Source organism: Eleginops maclovinus, chromosome 7 (genome assembly GCF_036324505.1).
Source record: "Eleginops maclovinus isolate JMC-PN-2008 ecotype Puerto Natales chromosome 7, JC_Emac_rtc_rv5, whole genome shotgun sequence".
NCBI lineage: Eukaryota > Metazoa > Chordata > Actinopteri > Perciformes > Eleginopidae > Eleginops > Eleginops maclovinus.
This window is the reverse complement of record NC_086355.1, coordinates 19,950,602-19,967,708: the sequence shown is the minus strand read 5'-3', so window position 1 is coordinate 19,967,708 and position 17,107 is coordinate 19,950,602. Positions and strand designations below refer to the sequence as shown.

General features: G+C 39.7%; 1 protein-coding gene across 1 annotated transcript in view; it reads right to left on the bottom strand.

Moving 5' to 3' along the window:
• dnah7 (dynein, axonemal, heavy chain 7) overlaps nucleotides 1-17,107 on the bottom strand; it is a 112,244-nt gene that overhangs the window by 61,700 nt on the left and 33,437 nt on the right. Inside the window, exons 24-32 of the mRNA XM_063888022.1 lie at nucleotides 16,222-16,331; nucleotides 14,941-15,109; nucleotides 13,686-13,788; nucleotides 12,092-12,219; nucleotides 11,341-11,553; nucleotides 9,308-9,406; nucleotides 8,609-8,857; nucleotides 5,379-5,528; nucleotides 1,061-1,243 (exon numbers count right to left, since the gene is read on the bottom strand). Coding sequence (XP_063744092.1) covers nucleotides 1,061-1,243; nucleotides 5,379-5,528; nucleotides 8,609-8,857; nucleotides 9,308-9,406; nucleotides 11,341-11,553; nucleotides 12,092-12,219; nucleotides 13,686-13,788; nucleotides 14,941-15,109; nucleotides 16,222-16,331 — 1,404 coding nt within the window. The remainder of the gene's footprint in view (nucleotides 1-1,060; nucleotides 1,244-5,378; nucleotides 5,529-8,608; nucleotides 8,858-9,307; nucleotides 9,407-11,340; nucleotides 11,554-12,091; nucleotides 12,220-13,685; nucleotides 13,789-14,940; nucleotides 15,110-16,221; nucleotides 16,332-17,107) is intronic.

The window sequence follows — 17,107 nt, the reverse complement described above, 5'->3', positions numbered from 1 at the left end:
CAATGATTGTATGAATGCAATGGTGCAGTTATTTAATTTACTAGTTGTTGTTTTTAAATAGTATTTCAATGCTCCTGTACAGGAGAAAAACAGGAGGAATGTCATATCTCTTGGTCAGGACTCAAAGTGCTGGAATGATTGAATGCATGTAGATACCTTATGAAAGCAGTCTAAAAGTGGTAATTTTATTTTAAATATAACTATCTGATCATAATAGCATAAGTTAAAAAGGTCCCTGTTTTACATTTTGGGGATTTCCCATATAGTGCCATAGGTCTTGGTGCATGTGAATGGTCTTCAAGGGCTGAAATCCCAAAGTTCACTCCAAAAAAGAGTTTCTCTCCCACACACTCCCCCACTGCCTGAAACGCCTCCATTGGACTACTTTGTTTACTTCCACAACATAATGACATCACTATGTAACACTTGCACTACTATTGGCTGGCACTCAGAAACATTGTACGTGATAGGTTAAGTGGCGGGACAACTCTAACGGTTGACCAACCATAACAGAGCTGGCCAGCCAACAAATATGAGAAAAATAAAGCATATATTGAATATTATAGCATGTGACACAGTAGAGGCTCAAAAACTGAACCTGGAAATGAGCATAATAGGGCCTCTTTAATGAAGATTAAGCAAAGATTAAATGTGCTCTGCTAATATGGAGAAGAGGATATAAAGATAAACCCCAGCAATACTTTGTACAGCTGTACCTTTTGTGGCAAAAATTAACACAGACAGCAGCAGGGCATGACCACTGAGGTGAATACTGGAGAGTGGGTGTAATAAAGAAAGGCATGAAGGGAAATGAAAGCCTTGTAAATGGAAAGATAATGAGATGATGTGCGTGAGAAGAAAAATAAGGCCATAACCATTGCAGCAGAGTATTACAGCAAGAAAACAGCACTATACAATCAAAAACTGTGTTTCAAAATGAGAACAGAAAGTAATCCATCCTCCACCATATCTTTGGATTTGAAAACATCACTGCTACAAAATGGAAAAAGCATGATACTCTGTCATGCAACTCCTCATCAAAAGTAAAGGTGTTTCTCACCGTAGCAGGCGACGCCACCTCCAGGTCCATGGGCTCAAAGATGAGGCTCATTTGCGGTGACATCTGAATGATCTCGCCGCTCATCAGACACAGTTTCTTGTTGTCGTCGAGTACCGTGTTCATGTTCTCGATCCACACGGCATCCACCGGGCCGTCAAAGATAAGCCATTTTCTGTCGGGGCTCTGAGAGAAGCAAGAGGATTTCTTACACCTTGAAGCAAGATTTTCATTTATAGCACAATTAAATGTGCATACGTCAGAAGAAAGATCAAAAACACACTCAGACGTTTCAGGATGTATTCCATATTGTACATATCAGTTTTCTTCACTACTTGAATTAGTTAGAGCCAATGTGATTATTTGATAACTTGTGTGAGTGTTATTTGACTTATTAAGTCGTGAGTCTTAATATTTCTACTAGTTCAGATCATGCATATCAACTAATACTATTTCTTTCACATCACTAGAACGATCAAGGTCAAACCTAGTTGGCCTGTTTGAGTTGATTAGTTAAGCGGGAGGAAGTGTTGGTAACTATCTAAACATTAAGGTCCACATGACCAACTATTTGGATGAGAGGACATTTTGGCCATTACTAGTAAGGTCACCATTGACCCCAACTAGTTAACTAGAAAGAAAAAAAGAAAATGAACCAGTTTACTAGTATGGCTAAAAATGACCCCGACTGGTATAACCACTAGACATTTTAGCGCATATCAGCAGTTGTGGAAGAAGTACTTTCAATAGGTAAGTATACCACCATGTAGTAATACTTTGCTATAAGTAAAAGCCTAGCATTAAAAGTACAATAGAATAAGCATCGAAATAGACTTAAAGGTCACGCATATTATATTTCAACAATATATTATGGGTCTCAGATAAATATATAACATGTCTCTGAAGTTTTTGCTCAAATTACATAACAGATCATGAATTGTAGCATGCCATCATCCCCTCCGTTTTCAGCCATGTTCCTAAAGTGCTGATTCTGTGTCTGTAGCTTTGAATGCGAATAGGAGAAAAACTGAGAAAACTGACGTCTCATATCAAGGATCTGGAAAAAAGTTTAGCTGGCTTTCCACGACCTTTGGAGTTTGACAGATGGAAGAGGTCTCCAGCAGAAAGGCAGATGGATAGACGGACCTTTAAACCCTGGGGAGGCTTTTCACTTCAAGTAGAAGATGGGCTGAATATACAGAAGGTTGGCCCCCGCAGTGCTAGAATATAGAACATCTCTGAAGTATTCATGGAACTTCAAAGTTGAAAAAAACAACTTCTTTTTATATACATTAATTATATGCACATTATTTGCAACACACATCCCTGTGCAGACATCCAAGGCCATGAAATAACTCCTAAGAATGTCTGCAGAAACGAATGAAATTAGCACCCAGACTGGCATAACGCATGTTGACAACAGGAGTCAGTTTTCTAGTTAAATGGGCTGGCAGGAGCTGTGCTTTAAATTGATTTGTTGTAATACAAACAAATGGAAGATGCCTGTGTTGGGGCCATCTGGTGCTTGTGAGGGAAAAGAGTATACTGTAATGTAAGGATCTGACAGAGAAGCATTGGCACTGGGGAAAAAACAAACCACATTGTGTGCGCGGTGAGTTTAACACACTGCACTGCTGCTGATTCCAGATCAGCATAGTAAATATTAGGTTTAGTAAAATGTGATGCGAGGAACAAAAAAGGAGGACTATCGCCCAGAGGCAAATTACTTTTTTCTAAAGTGAATTAAAACAGCCGCTTTCTCGTTTTCTATTTTCATTGCATCAGTGTGTACTCCCTCGGCTGTCCCATCCAATCCCAACAGTCCTTATTCATTGACACAAATAATGAGACATTTGTAAAATGACAACTAAATATACCGAGCCAATTTTTAAAATGACATGTTCATTTGGAATCAATTTGAGAATAGAGCGAACAAATGATTTTCCATTATGACGTGCTTTCACTGCCAGCACGTAAAATGCTTGCCCATGTGTGTCTGCTGTGAGTACATGAAGGAAAGAGAGTTATTTAGGATCTAAATTTAACAAGACAGCAGACGTTTTTATTTGTTTACCCTGTCAACGAAGACTCTCTTTCTACCAGCCTGAAATGAATTGTAATGTCAGGCCTTTTGTAAGATGATCCGACGTAAACTCTGAAACTGAGACCGAAACGATGATGGATGTAATTACCTTCTCCTTATTGCACAGCTTTATGCAACATCAAACATTTGTTGCATCACATTAAAATGCATTGCAACATGACTTAACTGTTGTGCAACACTTCAAAAAGAGAGTAGAGCAATGTCCAAACCTAAAAACTGTAAGGGAATTATAGAATAACATCATTTTCCACATTTACTCTCAATCACTTGATTATTGACTAACACATACTCATCTCTTTTTAGAAATGTAAAGGGGCCCTTTTTTCAGGTTAATTGTTGTATTATATTGTCATGTTTCCATGCTTTAATGTTCAAAAAGGTCTTTATTTTTCTTATTATGTCTGTGCTGCAGCAGCTCTTTTCACCCTCTGTCTGAAACCAGAGCCCAGTCTGCTCTGATCTGAGCATTCAGAGTTAAAATTGACCAAAAAAAAGAAACACACAAAGAAAAAAATGTTGCTCTTCCACTTGAAAAGTATTCAAAAGGGTCATATCCAACTATTTTAGCATAGAGGTGTAGCAATATCCACACAAATATAACACAGTAGTGACAGTGACAGTGTTGTCTGTAAAAAATGACAGTTTGGATCATGGTGTCACATATCTAGCTTGAAATGTTCATATTACAGTATAGTAGCCAGTTGTTTTAAACCCAAATCATTTTACATCTGGGACATGTTAAGGTCAATATGTTCCACTATTAATCATTCATTCCAACCCACTAATAGACCCACATTTAAAATAATGAAGTAAGTGGTTTGGTAAGAGATATGTTTTGAATAAATGCAGCAATCACAGAAAATGTCAATATATTGAGTGTAGCATCAGAATTTCCTGTATGATGTCAGAAGCCCAGTTTGACATATTCTCAGAATACTAGAAGCTCACATCAAACTGTGATCCAGCTGTTCCTGAAAAGAAGCTGGAGGTGTGATAGACAGTTCACCCCATGAGACAACATCTTTAAATAATGTTAACGTCTCCCCTACAGCTGAACTCCTTTACTGAGACAAATTCTTACATGTTTGAAGGATGTGAAAAAACACATCGATCCACAAATATATCTGTCATTGTCATTTTTAGATGAAAAATACGTCAAAGTTCAGTTAATTGTTGTTTGATCCTATTTTAGACAATAATCTGGAGTTCCGGCAACATCAACACACTGAAGAGAAAGAGCAACATGGATTATTACTTAGCTCAAAAAAAGAATGTGTTAAATTATATTTTACCATTTCATTAGAGATTTACTAGCCCAAAGAACCATTTTACTTACCCCAGAAAGCAAGGGAGCTGCCCATATTGTTGATCCCTGCTAAAGGCCTCATTGAAACTCATATACATTTGGCAGGGTTGTGCATGAGCGAAATATCAGCTCTCAGAGGAGCTGTGTGTGCATTGCTGGCAGCCTGTATAAACAGAGAGCAGTTACCCTGGCATAGACCGGAAGAAATGAAATCCCTTATCAAGGATTACTGTACGGTCCTACCTGGCTGAGGGGCCACAAGTGTAAGGAACTTCACTTAAAAAATATTTTTGCTAAAAAAAAGACCTGTACCAACCTGGAGGAGATTCACAAAGACGCCGAAATGGTGCTGTTGTAGTTCACCGGGAACCTACAAGCAGCTCAGCAAAGGGTGACTGACTCGAAACTTACTTATTAACTTGCTAATTTTTGGGGGGTTTGCATTCTGGTAATTCAATTTGGCATAGATTCTTAATAAACAAGAAAATATTTTGTTCTTCTTTGGAAGAGATTAAACTACTTTGTAACATTTTTCTGAACTGGATTTGGGTACAGAATGAGGGTTTCAGTCAACTTTAACCTTTGAAGCTAGTATTTAGTAAAATAAATAGGATTTAGCGCATGCAAAGCCGTAGGAGCCAATAAGGAGATGTTACATGGTTTATTATCAGTCACTATATCAGTGTTTGTGAAATATTATGCAAATATGTTACATTTGCCCACATTGTGCGATTATGCTGGATTTCAAGGGCTCTGTATACCTATAAGGAACAGGTGTTTGGCGGCTGCACGGCTCGGGGTGATCACATGTTAATCTTCATGAGGGTCTGAAGGAGCATGTAGATCAATGTGCATGCTGCTGCATTAGTTAGAAAGTACTTTGTGTGTTTTACTCTGAGGAGCCATCTTACCTGGGAGGAGGCGAAGGATTTGTAGCTGACGGCGAGGATGCCGTCGGACCACTCGTGAGAGATGGGGTCGAAGTTGCCGTACAGCTGGCCCATGGTGATGGATTTTGGATTGATAACAGTGATCTGCACCTGGTTCTCATCCATCAAACCCTGGTTTAACAGCAACACACATACAAGCACACAACAGAAACACAGATAAGGAGTTCCTTGTCAACTCAAGGACACAACGGCTACAGTAAATTCTTATATACACATGTATGATGCCGCATTATTGTCGATAAAAAAAGCAAGGGACCTGGGGAGTGGAGTCCTCACATTCAGAAAAAATGTAGAAATAGATTAAAGAAATTAAGAGATCTGAGATTCACAAATGTACAAGCAAAGAGCTTTCAAGGACACATCCTTTAATTAAATTGATCTATAAGAACAGTAATTGCCTGCTTCTGAATGCTGTTCAGGAGTTTCTTTATGGGAAATTGGTATGCCGTTTGTTTTGACATCTTGCAGTTTTGATTGATGTCTGTTTTTGTGTTTTTATTTTAAAAGATATTACGGTGCCGTCTTAGCCAGGACCCCCCCCCGTTAAGGGGTCAAATCCAATAAGAAATACTCCTGGTTTAATACACGTTTAAAGGTAATAATGAAAAATCCTCTGGACTTTGGAGAGACATCGCTGTCAGTTGGGCAAATTAGGAAGAAAACAAAAACTGATTTTAGATGTAGTAATAACCTTGCTTATCAGAACCTACGCTATATATTTTTGATTGCCTTTTTCTCTTATAGCTGTGACTTTAATTTGTGAAAATAAGTGTGTTTTTTCTGTAAAATGTACTGCTTACACCTTGGTTTTTTTCACAGAATATTACCTCTCTCCCCCACGCTACAATGGCCCTTAAACACATAAACAAACAGGAAAAAATACACATGAGAATTCCTTACTTCACACATAAAAAACAAGCAAAATAAATCTCGACAGGCCACTCCTTTCACCAGCTTGCCTCCCGCCAGGATTCACAAAGTGTTTAGGAGCTGTCTGTCTGAGAGGACTTCTGCTAACTGAGGAACAAAAGCAAAAAGGCAACAAACGGCTTCCAAGACAATGTGTCACTACGAGTTAGAAACTATGAGAAAAACAAGCAGCCGAATAAAAGAACAACAGAACAGGCAACACAGGGGAAGGTAAGGCGGGGGGGGCACATGATCAGTGGGTGCGCAACAGCAACGCTGACGATGATAGATGTGGCGTTCCCAGGCGCTCCATCAGCGGGCCTTCATCTGTCTCAGTGGCGGGATGCCTCTCAGCCCCCTCAGCCTCTCAGCCATGTAAATACAACGAGCCAGCTCTGCTCCTCTCCCTGAGATCGATAACTACTAAACAAAGACTACAGCGCTGACAAATTGGATGGATGTGTTTACTTGTGTAGCTCAGATAAGCCTTGGATATTGAGTGTAACACATATTTTTACTTGACGTTGAAAGTTTCTATTATCCTTTTTTTTTACTGATCGAGCAAGATCGTGTCCCAAGGACTTTTGGAAACACCGTTCAAACTCGTGATGAAATGGAATTAAAGAATGCATGGCTAACCATTTGAAAATAATGCTTTTTGTCCACAATATTTTTGACAAATTGACCGGGTTAATACCTGACAGGAACATAATGAATACGTCGGACCTCAAGGACTACTGCGGGAAATGCAACCAGGGAAATAAATGGGTTTAAAGTAGCTATTGATCAACAATTAGTGCCATGTAAGGACTCATGAATTATAGGGTAGCAGGCTAATAAACAACTTGCAGACACTTTTCTGCACTTCTGCTGACATTATTCTAGTTTATAAATCAGTATATCCAGCTTTTATTTTCTTAATTCTTTTCTTCAGCTGGTTATATTTTAGTGGTAACTTTGCTATTTTATAACCTGGCTGCTTGTATTTTGTGTCTACAGTAAGTAACTATTGAGGACAGCGATATAATTCCAGGATTTAAGGAGAGTGTGAAAGCCAGAAGCTGCTAAAGGTGGCACAATGTGTTCCTGTGCATATTTAATGTCCAAATGTTCTTGTTTTTTGCCACTAAGAGGCTCAAATTGTAATTAAAGGGTCTGACAGCAATGATAGGAGGATACAGGAACTTCTGCACTGCATTCATCTTGAGAAGCTAGGGTTCTCACTAAAAGGATCCTTAAATCACTTCCATGAGACCTGGAACCCCTTACTAATGTTCATAAATAGGGGTTAGGTTTTTTATTTTCTCTTAACAGAAACATTGTCCGGAAGTTTGTTTATTGTACTGAAATTGAATGTATTTTGTCTGCAAAGAAACTAATAAAAAGATTTGGAGAAAAAAAAGAGTCATTATGGAAAGAACGCTAGAGAGAAATCGCTTAAATATGTTGTTTCTTTTAGATTTTTGAGTGTCTGACTCAAGTCTCGCTCAAGAAGAGGTTCAGTTCTGAAATCACTCGAGAAGTGACTTAATGTCAGAAGACAAGGGAGGAAACGTAAGTGACAGTTGGAGAGAGGAGTGCCGAGTGTCTTGTAGTGGTGGTGGCGAAGTCCATAGGGGCTTGGGAACCAGAATGTTACCAGCTCAAATCCCTGAAAGAACAGGTGCTACCGAGTTCTCCCTTAGCAAGGCACCGTTCCCTATACTGCTCGTACATATGGCAGCCCACCGCTCCGAACACTAGGATGGGTCAAATGCAGAATGTAAATGTCCCGTCTGTGGGACGATTAAGGGTTCCTTCTCTTATTTGGAGCACAAAAAGCCGAGCTTAGTGTTGACCTAGAGATTTTCAATGTCCCGGCCCTGATTTTGGCAATGTGAAAGAGGCCTAACCTTTTCACATAATCTCAGAAAGAGCCTTGTTCTGGATGGAAACATGGTGGGACACAATATCAGATAGTCATAGATCATGCAAAAGATAGAGATCATTTCTTAGTTTCTCTTTAGGTTCCTTTTCATAATGTTGTCAGACACTTATAACAGCATTCTCAGCCAGTCAGTGGCAAGGACAAGAACCTTTAGTGGAAATACATATACACAACACAGTTGCTTAGAGCATTACGTTGCAGCCGGTTTCCCACAGCAGTTTGGAGCTTTCTAGTCTATACGAATCATTTTAAAAAATGGATTTCCTCCACCAGTGTCTTAAACACCAAATAGATTTTTTTTGAATAGGCTCCAGTTTAAAAACACCAAGAGTGCCCTTCAAACAGGACATCCCACCTTTTCATAGACATCTTGAAGGGCTGCAGCCAGAACACGATAGGCGCTGGTCTTGCCTCCGAAGGGCTCACCCACCACCATGAAGCCGTGCCTCACTATCATCATCTCAAAGATCTGCAGGATTTTCTCAGCAAAGAACTCGGTGACCTGTAGGTTCATGCGCTGGCAGTTGTCCTCGATGGCATCTATCAGCATCTGGTAGTCCCGTTTGGGAAGCTTGACCCCCGGGAAGAGGTCAGACGTGATACCCTGAGGTGGAGAGGCAAAGGAGTTAGGGGACAGTGAGGGAGGAAGCTCGGAATTAAATGGGGGAGCTCAAAGACTTACAATGGAAATGGCAAGTTCTTCGGTTACATTAGGTATTATGATAAAGATGTTATGATTATATTTATCGCGATACTCTAAGTGAGGCTATATATTGCACTTTTTTTAATTCAATCTTAGTGTTTTTGAGAATCAATACGGTATAATAAAACATAATATTGCACTACAGTACTGTGTGGGGTAAAGACACACATTCAGAAACTCGTTCTCTCGAGCACACACACAGGCTACAGTGAACTCTTCTGAGTTGAACAGACATAAATTGTCCTTGTGCATTGTGGCAGCGAATGACCTGAGTGGAACTAACACGGGCTGACATCACTCGATGTGTATCGCTCCATTAATGGGGACAGGAGGAGCTCCACTGTGTCACACCTCAAACAGCTTCAGATCATGGGCCAGGAACTTGGGCAGATTGACATCAATAATGGATCTCAGCAGCAGGGTGTCTTCATTCTCTTCGGGATAAGTGAGCTGCGGTGTGAAACAAACCAAGGAGAAGAGGAGAAGAATGACGTGTAGTGAGAAGCAGTTGAAAGTGGAGCTTTGTGATTGAGTGTCACTGAAACAGTCTTTGTGAGCAACATTACAATCACCACTGTTTGAATGTAACTTTGTAAATTTACACAAATTGTGTTTTTAAGTTTAATTTTGAGCTACGTACTTGAGTATTGAAGGGGCCATATTATGCTCATTTTCAGGTTCATATTTGTATGTTGTGCCTCTACTGGGACATGTCTCCATGCTTTAATGTGCAAAAAGGTCTTTATTTTTCTCATACTGCCTGTGCTGCAGCTCCTCTTTTCACCCTCTGTCTGAAACCAGAGCCCAGCCTGCTCTGGTCTGAGCATACTTAAAGAGTTAAACTGTTTAACACTGACACACAAATAAACACACAAAGACAAAATGAATTGTTGCTCTTCCAGTGGAATAGCATAAAAAAGGGTCATATACACTGTATGGTCATATCCATATGTATGTCTCTGTTGTGATTGGTCAACTCGTTAGAGATGTCCCGCCCCTTAGCCTATCGCATACAATTCGGATGGCTAGCCAACAGAAGCGCAGATGTAACAAAGTGATTTCACTATGTCACAGAAGTAAACAAAGGATTCCATTGGAGGCGTTATAGGCAGGGAGGCACAGTGTAGGAGAGATTTTAGCCTTTGCAGACCATTTACATGCACAAATACCTAACACACTACAGAAAGGGGATAACCCCAAAAAGCATAATAGGGGATCTTTAAGTGAGAATGTTAAGACACAAAGGATCAGTTTTCCATCACTGCAATCAAAATCAATTGATGTCAAGAAGCTACATCAGCTAGCAGGGGTGATACAAGTCAGTTTTCCAAAAGCAATAGGCTTATAGTCCCTGCTTTGTTTACTTTATGTAGAACTGGGTTGATAGAAATGTTTTGTATGCATCAGGTCACAGCAGTTTAGTGTGCATATCCCCCATGGGTACATAAAGGAGGCGCCCTGTGATAACTTCCTCTTTGAAAGCCAGACTGACAGCTCTCTGTTCGACTCTCACATTATCGCACTCAACAGTTTGACAAGTTGAATTTGGAATATAAGTAGTCTCATTCCTGAGATTCCTGACTGTGTCTGAAAGATCTGAAAGTCTGCGTGGAGTAAGATAAAGAAAATATCCCATGTGCACAGAATCAGAGCATTTCAAAGAATTACCAAAATGTAACCCAACTCTATTGAAAATAAACTTCTTCCTATTAAAAGTGGAAACACATCTATTTTAAAGATGAAGCAAGACATCTAGCATTGGGCATGTTTGCCTTTTAACTTGCTCAGCTCTTTCATCAGTATAGATTACACATGAATCATGGACGGTTTATACATTTGTCTTCTAGTTAGATGATCAAACACGGCTCTACTTGGTGTAAATTGTGTTAACAAAAAATATACAACCATTAAAATATCTTAAAATGGTCAAAAATAAGCGTATGGGACAATTATTTTATAACACTTATACACCAATGTATTTTATTGAAATAATCCTGTTTTATATATATAATGTTTTTTATATAATACTGCAGTACAAAGTGCAGATTGTTCATGTTTATACAAATACTTAAGTTCCAATGTTTATATAAATATCTTTATACTATTTTTGTTTTATTGGATTCTTACTTTATTTTCTTATGATAGTATAAGACTTTATATTATATTTTGTACATTTTTTATCTATCATTACATTTGATTTGATTCTAAAATACAGCAACTGTAATGAAACACAATGTCCCCTGTGATAAATAGGTATATTGATTGTGATTCTGATTGAAATAATGTTGGCACTCTCTGTCTCATATGCCTCACTGAACCTGAATAGTTTTGGGGAAAATGAACAATAGATGTCGTCATATTAAGAAAGTTGTGTGTGGAGATACCTTGAGGTTTCCAGCAGCAGTGAGCACAGACTTGACGGCCCTCATCCCGTAGTCATAGTGGTGCTGCATAGACAGCTGCTCCGAACAGAGGCGATACGTAGCCACGATTTTCACCGACAGGGGCCGAGCGGTCACAAATCCGCAGGAATAAAGCACGATCTCTGCGATCATCGCGTAGTCCGGAACCATCATAGCCACGGTCCTGAACAGAGCCTGGAGGAAAGAACGGAAGCTTTTTATTTTTTATTTTAAATGATTTCTGAATTGAAAGTCGTGGGTTTTTTGGATGTTTTATTTTAGCCATTTTTTTTACATAAGAAACACTTGAGCAACTGATGATTTAAATACCCTACAGTCAATATTCTAACAAGTAACATCATTTTCATTTAATCAAAAAAGTGAAGGAAAAAAAAGTTTGGAAAGCAAAAGAAAGATAAACAACTGTTAAAAAAACATTTCAAAGATAATTATTTCCCTTCTTACACAAGCATGTACATAATTGCCAAACACACACGTATGTGCCCAAAACATTTAGGGATGCCGGGGGGATTTTGGGGCTCCTTTCCATCCAAAGAGCTTGGTAAATTGTGTTCCATATTACGTGAAATTGTTTTTCTTTGCTGCTGTCAGTTTGCTGATTTTCCATCTGTTATTCCAACTCCCCAATTGTGTAGGTGAAACTGCCTCATACCTTCACGCTCCAGGATCCCCAGTCTGGAGATCTAAAAGGCAGGGAAGTCTGATGCAGTACCTTTAGATTGTCCGGAAGCTCGGAGCGTCCAGCGTAGCCGGGATTCATGGTGATGAACACGGCGCAGGAGGGGTCCAGCTTCAACTCGGACCCTTCGAACAGCAGCATCTCGACGTGGGCGACAATCCCTGCAGACATAGACACAGGATGTTTTTCATTGTGACCTTTGACTCTTATGAGGACAGTTGAACCAATTAGTTACGACTGCCCTTAGCTCAAAAGAAGAAGAAGCTTGTGATCTCCATTGGTACGGAATCTAGTCGACCTTCCAATCCCAGCGTACACCTGTACTGAGTCTATGTACAGTAAGCCGTGGACAGATCACGCTGAATCTGTTTCAGGTGCCACGTTCCTCCTGTTATTGAGTTTGAGAAACTTGGTTTAGTTGATTCTGGATGTTGCTTTTTATTTGTAGAATATCGGTCAGAATTAGGGTCTCTCTGACGACACACACACATACACACACTGTAGTCATTTTATTTTAGTGACATGCGGTGCAGAGGTGCTACTTGTGCTGTGTTTTTGTGAATTGTCAGTAACTAGACATAGGGAGGTTCATTTTTTAGAAATAAATTAACCCATTGCCCATAATGCAAAATCCCTTTTTTCATATTTTACATCAATATGTGTCCCTTCTGAGTTGAGAGATTCAGAACGTTTCAGGAAAAAAGATTCCCTCTCTTTTCGTCCTGATCCATTTATATAAAAACCTGTCTGAAAATGAGCTGATCAGATTCTGGCCACTTTGTGATGTCACACAAAGCGGGTTTTGCGATCATTAGCCAAAAACCAACCAAGGTAACACCCACCCACCTTATCACCTGAATCTCCTCCTAGAGCACCATTATGTTTTCTAATCATCTCTCAGAAGGGCGAGGAGTTTGGCACTTCATTTTCATTTAAAGCTACAGACACAGAATAGGCACTTTTGGCTGAAACAGATGGGTTTATGGGATGCTACAGTGCATGATCTGTTTGGTATTTTGAGCTAAACACTCCAGAGACATGTTTTGTATATATCTAAAGATCTATATATTGTTGAAAAAGAGTACAAAAGGGACCTTTAAATGTCCTCCATTAGTTGTACTTCTTTCTTGTTCTAAACAGAACCCATCAGGCCTTCTGTTCGATTTTTTGTTTATCCGAGCACTGTTGTTTTGTATCCTTTTAGTTTATATAACTTTAAAATACCAAGAGCATCCGGTTTTGTGTTGCTTCCCTATCCCTGTAACAAGCTGGGGCGTATCAGACTTTATAAAGACTCTACAAACTCCAGGTATAAAAACATCTGTGATAAAGCGTGTCGGCGGCAGTCAAGCAAGAGAAAACCTAATAGCATTTTCAAACCTCTGTAGGGGGCCAAAACCAATCGATATCCCCGTTTGGGCTCTTGTATCTTATGACACAAGCCTTTCGTGGCCCGCAGCACACACACTGCAGGACACACTGCTGTACTGCGTTCAACAAGGCTGTGCTTGAAGTTTGGCCGGTCAGCCTACATAAATGGCCTCATCTGTGTGACGGAGCTCTTGGTTATCTAAAAACTGTTTTATTTGTTTTGCTCTGGTGTTTGTGGCATACTGCAGGCACCAACCTCTCCGAATGGTGAGGATCTGTTGAGCCACCACAGACAGCACCTCCAAGTCGATGCGGTTAAACTCATCAAAGCAGGCCCAGGCTCCGCAGGACAAAAGGCCCTGGACACAAACAAAAACACACACACACACACACACACACACACACACACACACACACACACACACACACACACACACACACACACACACACACACACATTAGATAAATATACATATTTAAGTTTGTACTAAAATCACTTGAGAGCTATTTCAGTACGGACAGTGGGAGGACATTTCAGCCCGGTGTAAGCAATTTCAGTGTAAACAAAAAAAGGATTTATTTTCTGTCAATGTGGCCGCCCACATTCAAAACACACACAAAACTATAATCTCATTACACTGATCAACTGCATTAGTATGATTTTTGTCTTTTATAAAGGACATATTTAATATCTTAGTGTTCTAACAACAGGAAGTTGTGACAGGAGCAATATACAGGAGTAATCGACTGTATATATTCTTGTTTTCCAAATAAAATGTGAACAGAATTGCACTACGGTGCTGCATTATATTTTTAAGGAGAGGTTGTATTAGTTTCTAGACACTGAAAATGTCTGTATGCCCTTCTGGTTCATTTCTGGACATGTGAATGGAAGTGAAATGAAGTCCCATTACTATGGCGGATGGTTGGGTAAAATAAATCAAAGAGGCAGCTGTTCATCTTCAGTGTAAAATCCAACCTTACGTTATTTTAAATAACGTTAAATTAGTTAAATTCCTTAGCTAAAATAACTATTTCAAGCAAAGCCAATACATTCTACTAAACAAGTGGCTCTTTTTTTCGATAAACAACATGTCAAAATGTGCAACTATAATCAAGGCGAAAATAATAAACATATTTGAGAATGTGGATTGGCTGTATGAAAACATAACCTTATTGTTTACAGGGTTGGTTTATTCTAAGTTGGCAGTATCTGTTCTGGCACAAAAACGAGATATTTCAGTAAACCAAATATGGTTACAGAGCCAGAGGATGGAGGTAAGATTCCGATAAAAAATCATAAATCCAGGACTGAAGTGGTTCATTTACGGGGAAAAACAAGTTTATAAGAAAAAACACGTGAATTTACTTCAGATTATAAAATCATATATCTGCACAAAAAAATCTAGTGTGTCTCACTTCTCACACTGAGAGAACACAGCCAGTTTAAAATAAAAGGGAGTATATTTTATGCCGACCAGCATCCAGCTGGTGATATTGAATGTACTCACCTTGAAGAACTTTCCCAAAGCGATGTAGTCCAGTCCGTCGGAGCAGTTGAACACCACACATTGCTTAGCCACAGCTTTGGCCAAGTCTTTGGTCGTCTCGGTTTTTCCTGTGCCAGCTGGGCCCTCAGGGGCCCCTCCCAAATAGAGGCTTAGGGCCCCAAACAAAGTGCTGTGGTAGGAGGAAGACAGGAGACAGCTTGTGAAACACCTTAAGCGTTTTCACTGATAAATGCAACATGATATTCCTCATTAGAGGAGAGGTTTATCTTGCAGCGATGTGGTTACCGTTATTCCTCTCTTTATTTTTACCGTTATCCAATTGCCCTGGGCCGTTATGTAGCTCACCTTATCTTTAGTAATTAGGCTATTCTAGCCTTTTACTTTTTAACTTCACGTCCTTTATTTCTACCTAGAGCCAATTGTGGAAGTCCCCCGAACTGTCTTTGTGCATGCAATTTATAGGTGAAAATGTGTGTGCGTGTCCAAGTGTGTGTGCTCACAGGAGGTGATCAATAACAATGTGTGCCCCACTAAAGTGACATGTATCCGTTCATAGGGCCCTCCTGACGTATTCCAGATGTAGTTATGCAACCTCCTATTACCCAACATTCTTCCTACAAAACCTATGACCTCAGAGAGTACCTAACTTTGTATATGAACAGATTTAACACACCACAAAGGATAATGTGTATTTTTGGAACCCATAAACACATCAGATATCTCGCGGACAGATCCCTTGGTAAATGTTAAGGTTATTGAGGCAAGCTGTCAGACTACCACATTTTTTTTTTATATATACTGTAATTTTTTGTTACATTTACTGATGAACTGATGATTGTTGTAAAGGATTTGAAAATGAATGTTTAAACTCTGACACTAACACTCTAAGGCCACAAGTGAAGAGTATACTATGAGGCCATTTGACATCATGGAGACTGGGTCAGCCAAGTCTTAGCAGTAATCTTTAAACACTTTGCTACTGTAACTGCCCTGGAGGCTAGCTGAGGAACACTGTGTACAAAGAGACATGTTTGAAGAAATACCAATTAACTCCCAGAAGCTCAGCAAGAAAAACTAAATACCGTCTCTGAGACTAATAAGAGGATGGACAAGAAGAGACCGAATGACAAGGCAGGTGTTTGACTTATAATGTAGGGATAAACTGAATGTAAGCATTTCCGACCTGGGGTTTGTATTGTCATTAGATAGACTTTGAGCTGCAAACACAAACAAATAAATAGAAAAGGAAAACAGTGAACCGTTGATTGGAAGTATCTTTACCGGTAGCAGCGATCAGTGAGCGGGGTGATGACCAGGCGGGGAGTATTGCCCAGGTATTCATAACCGTAAGGCAAACCGGCATTGATCATCTTAGTCTGGAGTTGGTTCTCCTGCAAGGGGTGTGCCGCAAAGATTGCAAGTCAATCACATCATACAGGAGTAAACAGAGTGGTGCAAGAATGTGTCTTAAACTAAGAAATGAGTTAGCAATTTAGCAATTCTGACTTGACTGATTTTTATTTAAAGTTGTTCTCATACTGTCTGTGCTGCAGCACCTCTTTTACCCTCTGTGTGAAACCAGAGCCCAGTTGGCTCTGATTGGTTATCTGGCCAGCTTTGTTGTGATTGGGCAACCACTTAGAGATGTCCCGCCCCTTAGCAAATCATGTACAATCTGTTGGAGTGCTAGCCAATAGAAGCGTGAGTGTTACATAGTGATGCCACTGTTTCACGCTCGTAACCAAAGGACTCCAATGGAGCATTCAAACTTTGGGATTTGAGCCTTTGCAGACAATGTAAATGCACACAAACTTATGTAACACACTTCAGGAAAGGGACAATCCCAAAAAGCATAATTTCATTTAATGTCGTGAACCGTAGCTGCTTTTAGCTTAGCGGTGGTGATGCACAGCCATGTTACTGTGATGTAGTTTACAGGCTAAAATTAGCTTGATTACATTTGGACTTTAACTATTATAAAGTGGTGTTTATATGTAATCTGCAGAACCAGACATGTAAGAATTGTAAATCTGTGTTTGCCACAGTCCTCATTTTCTGCTATACTCTCAAATCCAATACCAAATCCCAATGCTTTTACATGACGGAACAATCGCAATGCTAGCTTCCAGGTGGGCCAACAAAAAACCCTCATCACTGCACCACTCTT